The sequence below is a fragment of the Neopsephotus bourkii genome, unplaced genomic scaffold, assembly GCF_033783945.1.
Source record: "Neopsephotus bourkii isolate Nb327-2 ecotype Australia unplaced genomic scaffold, CSIRO-AGI_Nbou_v1 NB_1767, whole genome shotgun sequence".
Taxonomy (NCBI): Eukaryota; Metazoa; Chordata; class Aves; order Psittaciformes; family Psittacidae; genus Neopsephotus; species Neopsephotus bourkii.
Window position 1 is genome coordinate 9,697,354 of NW_026902241.1, and position 11,476 is coordinate 9,708,829.

At 38.1% G+C, this 11,476-nt stretch overlaps 1 protein-coding gene across 1 annotated transcript; it reads left to right on the plus strand.

Annotated features, from left to right (window-relative positions):
* The first annotated feature begins 896 nt into the window (after positions 1–896).
* Positions 897–8,067, plus strand: LOC133225877 (sulfotransferase 6B1-like). The gene is given in 8 exon segments (XM_061378801.1): positions 897–2,109; positions 3,531–3,575; positions 3,578–3,669; positions 4,331–4,420; positions 5,024–5,156; positions 5,906–6,000; positions 6,508–6,664; positions 7,614–8,067. Coding segments are annotated over 8 exon segments (942 nt in total). The 5' UTR covers positions 897–1,910; the 3' UTR covers positions 7,745–8,067.
* Positions 8,068–11,476: the final 3,409 nt, after the last annotated feature.

Genomic DNA, 11,476 nt, shown 5'->3' on the forward strand with positions numbered 1-11,476 from the left:
ACCCATAGGAATACTTACAAAACACCACCTCTTCTCATTTACCACCCAAGATCAAAAGTTTTGAGGGTATTGCTTTGTTGTTTCACTTAACAGGGAATGGATCTGCATAAGCAGATCAATTCACTAGGCAACTGCCAGCTGACAGTGTTCTGTTGCTAACACATTAAAGGCCACAAGCCTCTTTCTGCAAATCTCCACAGTCAGGAAAGACAAGGTCTGATAAGTATGGTAAGTCAGAAACTTTCAGAGGCACTGAACAATAAATACCATTAATCTGGAGATTACCAAATACTTTAATCTGTTTTTAATCTCCATGTTTTTAAAGCTGCTTCTTAGAAACTTTAAATCAGCTGATGTTTTCCATCAGTCTCCTGGTTCAGTATTTGGCAGATCCGAGGGTCTTCTTGTGTAACATGTATGGTGCAAGGTACACTCCTCCCATCTCCTGGCTCAGGTGTAGTGACAGATGGCTGTATCAAAGGTTCAAATTACTAAACCAAGAAATTTAACTCCTCTCAAAATCCCTCCTCATGACTTACGTTTTCTAATTGGTTTTTCTCCACTAATACTTTTTTTTGTTTGTTTTGTTTGTTTTGTTTTTTGGGGTTTGGTTTTTTTTTTGTTCCTAAGGATAAAACATCGTCCAAGGAATAATTGGCCTGACTGCCCTCTCTGGCAAAAATACACTGGAAATCTGGATTTTCTCTATCAAAGTTTCTTTGGATTATTCTGCAATGAGTAAAGTGTAGGACTGAAATGAGCTGTCTTTCTATTATGGAAATCCTATTCCAACACTGTGCTACTGCATGAAATACATCAATAATTCACATACCATTTTCCCCTTTTTTTCCTTCCTTAGGGAATGTTTACTGTCCAACCCCCCCCCTTTTTTTTTTTCTCACAAGTAAAAATATCAATTAAACACATTTTCTTAGCTTCAGTCCATAACAATTTAATACAAAGGGAAGGTAAAGGAAAAACATTAAGGCTGGCTGCTTCTTTGTTTTGCTAATGTTGCTGGTTACACTTCAAAAATCAGTAAAGGTGCTATTTTATGGTATAGCAATTTTTAGATAACATCAAAGCAGGGATGCAGGTAGTGCCAACTGGCTGTGCTTTGGCACAGATCTCATTCAACAAATGGACTGAGGAAGAGCTGTATGATGTCCACTTTTTCAGGTGGTCTTTGTATATTGACAGAGTTTTCCAGAAAAGAGGACATGAAGAGAAAAGCAAAAGATTTCTATGGGCTGAACAAAACTGATGTCAAGATGTAGAGCTAGGTCATCCTGTGAGCACTGCAGCACACCTCAGGTACCAGGCATGAATCTATCTGGGTGAGTAAATGGCAAAAGTATACAGGTATGCAACTGCTGGTCCTCCTGCTCCTCCTGCACAACGAACAGTTTTTCTCCCAGTACCAATACATTTGATCCCATTTTGCTGAGAATGATCAGTGGTATAACAAAAAAAAAAAAGAAATCCCAGCAGACTGAGTGCTGGAAAGAGCACAATTCCCATAAGGAATGTGGTTGTGCCATTTAAACCCCAGCCTGCAGTTCACAATGCTGTATCTTGAAATAACTTGCTTCTAAACTCTGTGCTGTAATTACAGATTTTTTTTTTTTTTGGCATATTTTGAAGTTAGTTAAGGCCTATAAGCTAGAATGCAATCGCATTTTCTTGTTTTATCTTGTTTATGTTCAACTTCTGTTAATTTCAAACAGTTCAAATGAGCTAAGGTCTTTGACTGCAGTTGCGTATTTCTTTATAGCTTCAGAAAGAGTAGTAAATTATTGCTCGAAGGGTCAAAAAAGCAAACAATCAACCCCCTATTAAAAGGTCTGTCTCTTTTTCTGCATAGTACTTCACACTGTGAGGAAGCCTGTGTGCGTGACAAAGATTGAAGAATGGAGAAGTCCAGGAAAACATTTTCCGATATCATAAATGAAGCAATGGTGGCTGCTAACACAGTGGATAGTGACAAACTGCTTTTTTCTTACAAGGGGCTTCTCTACCTTGCTACTTTTTGCAGTCCTGAAGTATTCAGAGCCATGGACTTCCTTGAAGCCAGAAGGGATGATATTTTGGCAAGATACCCTAAATCTGGTGAATATAGTTTGCTTTCTTCATAAATAAAGTTATGCAATGACAAATAAGTAGGTTTGTACTAAATATATAAATATATATTATATGGTATATAATAGTATATATTATACTAGATAATATCATTTAGAAACAAAATATTGCAGAACTAATTTTGTTCTCAAAAAATACAACAAAATTAGTTATGAAGATTTTATATATGGAATTGTTCAAATGATTTGTTTTTCTATAGCATGTAAAAGCTTTTGTTATCTTTAACTTTTATAGTTACCAAGTTAAATGCACAAATTAAAGAGAATTAAAATACAGTTCTCATACCAGAGGTAACTAGATCTCCTGATATTGCAGGAGCTCTAACATTTATATTTATAATGTTAATAGCTTTATGTTTTTACACAAAATGAAGATTTTGGTACCTTCACATGCTGTGCTGTATATTCCTTAGTTTTGCTTGTTTGTTTGTTTGTTTTAGTTTTATAGAGGTCAAGAATATCTGACTTTTTTTAACGTTTGAAGTGATCACACTGATCTTTGGCTATTGGAAAATCAAGAGGAGATCTTTGCTAGGGTTGCAAGTTTACTGTACATCTTTGCTCCTTTTTCCTGAAAGCACCCTGTATCGGCCCATAGCAGAGCTACTGGTTTGAATTAGATTTTCTCATACCCATTTTAATGTAGCTGTTTCTCTTCTCCACCAATTGGGTTCACTCTGTCTTCCAGTCACAGTTGACAGGATTGTAAAGTTTTTTTTTTTTTGGAAGAAATGTTATGCAACAGAATGCAGTTATTGAGACTGTAGTGAAAAGATGTAGGAACCTAGTGTCTAGAAGTCAGGAAATAATAAATTAAAGATGTTTTGAATAAAAAAATAGCAAATGTGTATAGGAAATGTCACTTTAGAGAATTTTTATTAATTGGTAAATAAAATGAACACATACAGAACGATTTTCAGATCTAGTTCTGCTCCTGCATTCAAGTTCAGTGACCCACCACTCATCCCAAAATAATCCTATGCATCATGCCAGAAAACATATCCTATACTAGGTAGAGGTACAGGTTAGCCACTCCAAATCCCATTATATTTGTCACCAAAAAAAATGTATACCGTTATTGCATGTTTTCCTATTTGAATCATACGTGGTCCTTCTCTGGTATCAGCTGATTTACAACATACAAGTTAATTTACAATACACAAGTTAATCTACAATGTACTGAGCCATTTGAGTTGGAGAAATCTGCTCTTACAAATAATAAAGGTAAGAACCTGACAGGCGGTTGTTCAGATAGTCAAATGTGATTCTATCACATGACAGGAGACCAAGCAACTCACCTGGTAGTACAATCTATTTCTTGGCTTTCCTGGAAAATCCGTTTCTGTTTATTCTAAAGGTTTTACAAACAATTCTGTATTTTTCCCCTTTCAGGCACAAACTGGCTGGGTCAAGTCTTAAATGATCTGGTAGCCATATTTAAAAGAAAGCGCAGAATAAAGAAAGCAGCATGCATTACAAAAAAATGCAATAATTCCCCTACCTTGAAATGGGAGATACTGGGAAATACGATGTGGGCACAGAATACATGTGTAAGTTGTCAAAATGTTGTGCTTCAAATACTGAATATATGCTGTGTGAAATAGTCCAATTTGATGAGAACTCTCCCACTTCTCAGTATGTGGCATCTGGTCAGGATGAATTTCATCTGCATTGCCGTATGTTGAGTGATAAGTGGATACTTCAGAGGGCTTTATAGGAGTACATACTCATTCGATACACAACAAATGCAGAAATTCAGTGATGTGGCTTCTTTAGTATTTGAGAAGAGTTTAATGAAATTTCAAGTACTGAAATAGTGGCTTTTGTCTTACTAATTAATCTTCCTTACCCCTTCTCTCTGTCCTTGAGATCCTTCAGCTTTCACATACCACCAGTTAGAGCTTTAATCTTACCTTTCAATTTGATCCCTTGTCTAACAGAACACGTTATATTAATTATCGCTGAAGAGAATTAGCAATGGTTAATCTTTTTCCAAGCACCTATTCTCAGGCATTATTGAAAGTTAGAGCTACTCAGAGCAGTCTACTAAGATCCCAGGATACCACTCACAAAAAATAAGTACTTCTATCAACCAGTTTCTTGATAAGTTGAAGAAGACAATATTTTATCATAGGCTGATGAAACTAATACTTGTACTGAATGGTCTACTTTCTTCCTTCCAATTCTTAAAGCGGACGAACAGATTGCCCTTTCAAAGAGTTACGGTTGCTCATCTCCTTCCTAAAAATCTTCCCAGTTCTATCTTCAGAAATAAAGCCAAGGTGAGTACTGATTTTAAAATCTTGAAAGCAAACACTCCAACAGATTCTTTTTGAAGACAATTTAGTATTTTTCTGTAAAATCACTCTTGTTCTTAAGTGTTTAGCCTGGTTTAATTTCTGCCATTCATCTCACGTAATCTCAGTTCATCCTTATTGACACCTTTGTGTCAGTTTTCACAAGCGAGATGGTGGAACAAAGCAGTAAAATGTATTTTGACACTTTTTTTTATGGGATGCATCTTTTGGTGTTCTCACAAGTGAAGGTTTCAGCGTGTCAAGAATTTGTATTTTTGTGAATTTTCCCCACTACCTAAATGTTGAATGACGTATGTATAAAAAAAAAACATGCATAGATTTTGCATAATTCATTTGGTTAATCTGTAAAAGATATTTTAATAATTATATGCAATCATCTTCACAGGGTACTGAAGCAAAGTAAAATTCTTCACTTTCTGAATTTAGAATGAAATTGCTACTTTTGCAGGTAGGATAGGAGATATTAGAAATTGCAATTATAAATTTATAAATTGTAAATTACTGTTTTCTTCATATTACAGTCTGTTATGTTTTTCTCTACAAATCAAATACTTTATTTTATTCTAGATATTGTTGCTGATCTGCAACCCAAAAGATGTAACTACATCTTTTTGCTATTTTTCCAATGGTATGTCTCATCTTTCCTCTTACGAGACCTGGGATGATTTCTTCATAGTTTTCACGACAAAAAAAAAGTACAGTATATTATTCTGGCTGTGTCAATTATTCAATGTTTTGACTTTGTAACCCTGTACTTTGTAAATCAACTTCATTAGGATTTTGGGTTTACAGTGCAAAAGCAGATTAAAGACAGACATTTGAACTGAAGTTTACAGTGCCTGTCTTATGCCTGCAGATAAATCCTTATCAAAACTTCACTTTCACAAACTGCTTCAACTTGCACAAGTTGATATTTTTTTTCGGAAGAAGCAGTCCCTCCTTATCTCTATCTTGGATCACCTTTACCCCTCCTCTCCAACATCCATCACCTTGTGCACCCACAGACATCTAAACACCTTGCCAAGCTGGACCAGAGGAATTATTTGTTTTAAGTTTTTGCATTAAATAAGAAAGAAAATAATCCCACTTGTTTAAAATTGCATGCATTCTTCAGTCTGGCACATCACATGCCCTGTTTCTGTCACATGAAGCAGAAGTTAAACAAGGTTTTAAACTGGATTAAAGGAGTCTACAAGATGGTCATAACTCTTTAGTGAACTCACACTTGTATTAAAATACTAAGAAGTTTACCAAGACCTGTACATGTGTCAGAACAGCCTGGAGCAAAACCCCATCATTCCCACAGAAGGGTGTAAATTCTGGCATAGACATTATTAATAATGACCATGGCTGATTGACCAACTTAAAGAGTAAAAATTGGTTTATTTAATAAAGAGCTTGTCGAATTTTCATTTATGTTTCATCTTAGGAAATTTTGATTTTACTTAGTGCCCTGGGGATGTTACTTTGAGTACCATTACAAATGGAACAAATATGCTGCTGATGAAAATGTTATGACGGTAACTTATGAAGAGCTAAAAGAGGTGAGGTTACCAATAGGTACAAATACATTTTGCTTCAAAGAGTGGTCCTAAACCAACTAACCATTATGTTCATGTAGTATATTCAAACTGCTGTATGAGATAGGTAGATTATTGCTTTAAGGGAAAGAAAGATGAAATTCAAACTTGAAAGTCTTTAAAAAATTTTGTTTGTTAAAATGATTCTTATTTTCTTTTTCCTGAATCACTGTAAATCAAAATCCTTAGCAATTTTTTTTTTTTTTTGGGGGGGAGCTTTACATATTTAACAGTGTGGATTTTGCTCAACTGTAAATCACACACAAACTTTTGTGATCTATAGGATGACAGCTCGCATCTCCTCTGAAATAACTAAGGAGGAGGGAAACACTATGTACTACTCCAGTCCTACTGAATTCTACAGATACTCTATAAATGTAGCCAGTAGAGAGATGCAGGGAAATGCAAACAACTCAGAAAGCAGCGTAATTTGTTCTAATGTCATGTAGTATGTTACATTCCTCTTTTCAGAATCCAGTCCTGGGCTTTAAAAACATAGTTTCTTTCTTTGGGGTTTGCCTGACTGAAAAAGAGCTTCAGAGTGTGGTAGAGAGGAGCAGCTTCCAGTCAATGAAGAAGAACTCGCTGAAGACCCAAAAGAAACATGGTGATGTTTTCTTTCACAAAGGTAGGAAGCTCCAAGAGGTCCAGAGGCAGAAATGTCACACTCACAAGAACTTGGGCCACTCATCATTTGCTTCTTTTTTGCACACATATTAGCATTACAGATTAGTATCAAACAGGTTATCGCTGTTATGCTTGAGAAGACTAGTAAAGGAACACTACTGAGGAAGAGGCCCAGCAAGATTCTGGCAGCAGGTAGCTTTTAGAGGCCCAAAACTGACTGTCAGGAAGGAGGAACTTTCTGTCATGTGTCTGAACTCCTCTCCATCTCTGTTCCAAGACCACTAGTTTTTCAGCCATTAGAGGCTGACCTGAACAGGCAAAACAGAGTGAAACTCAGTCTAAGTGGCATGATAACACTTTTTAGAAGAGTGTAGGATCTCCTGAAAGGGCCAAAACCAAGCCTCTGTTCACACTCACAGTTAAGAAGTGACCCAAGCATTCAAGAATCACGTATACAGAGAAGGGGAAACAAAAGAGAACTACTTTTACGATGTGGTTTGGGAGACACTGACATGAGAGGACCAGTATAGCTATCAGAATCTATTTCTTCATTTTACATTAAAGAAGTCACTGAATAAAAGCTCAAGCTGCCAAGAGAGCAAAACTCCAACTCTGCCTCCTGCCACACGATTCTTAATCAAGCCTTCATGATCTTCCATCTTGTCAGTCATAACTGACTGGAGTAGAGAGTTGCAGGGAGACAGGATTTTAGGCTGCTTTTTTTGGACAGGGTCATCTGAAGAGAAGAACGCACTTTTGCATTATGGCAATTTCACAGATCTGTAGCTCCACTGACATCATGAAATTATACTGGTGCAAAAACGAGTGAAGCTTTATATTGAAAAAACTGATAACTCCATTTAGTGTACAATGGGACAAGAATGACAGGTCTATAGAATAAAAATTAATACAATTTCTTGGTTTTAAAGAGTTTCTTTGCCTCTTTGAAGGTGGTGTAAGTGTCTGGAAGAATCTTTTCAGTGAAGATCAGAATAAGAAAATGGATGAAGAATTTGAAGAACGTATAAAAGGAACTAAACTGAGAACAAAGTTAAATTATGAACAGTACTCTAAAGCCTGAAAATTAATGAAATGCGGTTGGAGCAAGAGCTTCCCAATGCACTGTCAGGTCATCTGATAGCCATATACTAGAAAACTAGATCAAATGATCCAAGCACCTTAGAATTACTGTAATAATCACATTGCAGCAGCCTTTACAGTGATAGTGATGAATAGTGGGCTTTCGTTTTAAAGGTGAGGTCTTTTGCTTACTTTGGCTACACTCTTATGCTGAAGAAGATGACAACTAACCATATTAAGATAAACTTAACAGTCATGTTTCAGTAGCTGTCACCCAAAAGGAAATGACACTTTTCTCTTTCCAGCCAAACCCAGTCTTTATGGATTACTTATAACTATTTAATACTTAGAATTTTTAAAATATGTTTCAAATCAGGCAATATCTTCACAGAAAAGGTTACTAGTTAAAATATGGCTTTGACATAACCTTAATTAATGACAAAGGATATCTTCCTCATAACTTCAGCAAGAACTGGTGGGAGGAGAATGAAGGAGAATAGGGATCAACATTCTTTGGGATTTTAATGTCTCTGAATGCGAAATTTCAAGATGGATTTCAGAATATGTGCTGGAGTTAACATGCAAAATCCACTCTGAGGCACTGCTTTTATAGAATTGTAGAACAACCCTGGTTAGAAGGGACTTTGAACAATCATAGGGTCCAACCTTCAATGGGAAAGGGGCCTAGATGAGATTATTGCATTTTGAAAACCTCCAATGATGATGACTTTACAACATTCCTGGGAAAGAATTTATTTCTTATATCAAGATGAAACCTCTCCAGGTGCATGACATGTATCCATTGCCCTTTATCTACTCCATGTGGCTCCTTGTGAATAGAGAGCCTCTGTCCTCTTTGTACATACCTGTTAAGTATTAGAATACTCTAATGAGCCTTATCATCTTCATGGCCCTCCTGTGGACCCCTTCCAGACTGTCTGTGTCTTTCCTGAACTGTGGTAACCAGAACTGGACACAGTACTCCAGGTGTGACCTGAGAAGTGCAGAGTTATAGAATCATAGAATCATTCAGATGGGAAAAATCTTTGAGATCATGAAGAACAGTTAGCCTAGCACTGCCAAGTCTACCACTAAACCCTGTCCCTAACCACTACACAGCTTTTTAATACCTCCAGGGATGATGCCACAACCACTTCCCTGGGCAGCCTGTGCCAGTGCTTGACAACCCTTCTGGTGAAGAAATGTTTCCTAATATACTACCTACATACATTTCCTCTTGTCCTATCACTTGTTACATAGAAGAAGAGACAGATACCCACCCTGTGACAACCTCCTTTCAGGTAGTTGTAGAGAGTGATAAGGTCTCTCCAGTGCATCTGTTTCTCCAGGCTAAACAACCCCAGTTCCCTCAGCTGCTCCTTGTAAGACTTGTGCTCCAGGCTCTTCCCCAGCTTTGTTATCCTACTCTGGACCCACTCCAGCACCTCAATGTCTTCCTTGTAGTGACAGGCCCAAAAACTAAACACAGTATTCAAGGTGAGGTGTTACCAGTTCTGAGCACAGGGGGCCTTCTTGGCTACCGGGACACAAGCTGGCTCATATTCAGGCGGCTCTTGACCAAGGTCCTTTTCCTCTGAGCAGATTTCCAGCCACTCTTCCCCAAGCCTGTACTGTTGGATGGCATTGTTGTGACTCAAGTGCAGGACCTTGTACTGAGCTGTATTGAATATCATACGGTTGCCCTCAGGCTATTGATCCAGCCTGTCCAAATCTCTATGTAGAGCCTTCCTATCCTCCAGCAGATCAACACTTTTACCCAGATTGGTGTCATCTGCAAAGTTACTGAGGGTGCACTTGACCTCCCCATCCAGATTGTTGATAAATATATTAAAGGGAACTGGTCCCAGCACTGAGCCCTGGGGAACACCACCTATGACTGACCACCAACTGGATTTAACTCCACTCACCACCACTCTTTGGGCTCAGCCATCCAGCCAGTCTTACCCAGCAAACTGTACACTCATCCAAGCCACAAGCAGCCAGTTTCTCCAGAGGAATGCTGTGGGAAATGGTGCCAAAGGCTTTACCAAAGTCTACATAGACAACATCCACAGCCTTTCCCTCCTCCACTAAGCAGGCCACCTTGTCATAGAAGGAGATCAGGTTGGTCAAGAAGGACCTGGCTTTCATAAACCCATGCTGACTAGGCCTACTTGCCTGGGTGTCCTGTATGTGCCACTTGATGGCACTCGAGATGATCTGCTCCATAACCTTCCCCAGCACAGAGGTCAGACTGACAGCCCTGTAGTTCCCCAGATCCTCCTTCTAGCCCTTCTGTACATGGGTATTACATTCGCTAGCTTCCACTCAACTGGGACCTCAGCAGTTACCCAGGACTGCTGATGCACGATTGAAAGTGGCTTAGTGAGCACTTCTGCCAGCTCCCTCAGTACGCTTTGGTGGATTCTATCTGGTGATGCAGCAGGTCACTAACCATTTTCCCTTGGATTACAGGAGCTTCATTCTGCTGCTTGTCCCTGTCTTCCACCTCAGGGGGCTGCGTACCCAGAGAAAACCTGGTCTTACTATTAAAGACTGAGGCAAAGAAAACATTAAATACCTCATCCTTATCCTTTGTGACTCTGTTTACCCCTACATCCAGTAAAGGATGGAGATTCTCCTTAGCCCTTGTTTTTTGCTAATGTATTCATAGAAATATTTTTCATTCTCTTTTACTGCAGTAGCTGGATTAAATTCTAGCTGGGCTTTGGCCTTCTAATTTTCTTCCTCACTACATCCTTGTAGTCCTCCTGAGTTGCCTGCCCCTTCTTCCAAAGGCCATAAACTCCTTTTTTTCCTGAATTCCGGACAAAGCTCTCTGTTCAGCACATGAGGACAGCTTGCTTCTATGCCTTTAAGATTTCCTTCTTGAAGAATGTCTAGCCTTCCTGGACTCTTGCCCTTCAGGACTGCCTCCCAAGGAATTCAGTCACCCAGGCTTCTAAACAGGTCAAAGTCTGCCCTCTGGAAGTCCAGGGTGGCAATTCTGCTGAGCTGCCCCCTTACTTCTCCAAGAATCCCAGGAATCTAGGGAATACTCTGTTAATATGTATAACCATGAATAATTCTCTCTTTGTATCATAAAAGTCTCTGATAATTTTTTTTAATATTATATAAATTTGTACTTGTTCCACTAAAGACCATGTTTCTGCCTGTATAAAGGTTAGTCAAAAGCAAAATCATGAATTAATGTCTCTTTCTTGTGTTTGAAGAGACTTCTTAATCTATACTACTTGGTATTTTCTACTTCTAAGCACTGCTTTTATGTTTTCTATGCTCCAGCCATAAAACAGGAAAAGGAAATGTAGTGAATACAGAAGATGTTTTCCACCATTAATGCCACTGGAGTGCTCTTACCACAAAACTACAGTTATTGTTCCTTGCATTCCTTCTTGATTTAAGTATGTGCTTATAGTTAAGCTTTACCTTAAATTAATACTTAAACACTAAAAGAAATTACTTTCCATAACTGGAAATTCTCTGAAACTGAAGGTGCCAAAATTTGCTGAAACTGGCTTTATTGGAAAATGGGCTTGTCAACAGTAATGGTGTAAGATATTACTATATTTGGGTATTTTGCACTGGCATTGGTATTTGGCCCCGTGCACACAGCATTTTAGACCTGTCCAGAGACAAATGGAATTTCAGCTACCTGTTCTGGAAAACAGCAAGATAAGGTTCTTTAAGTATAGTTGAATTACAAATAGGAAAA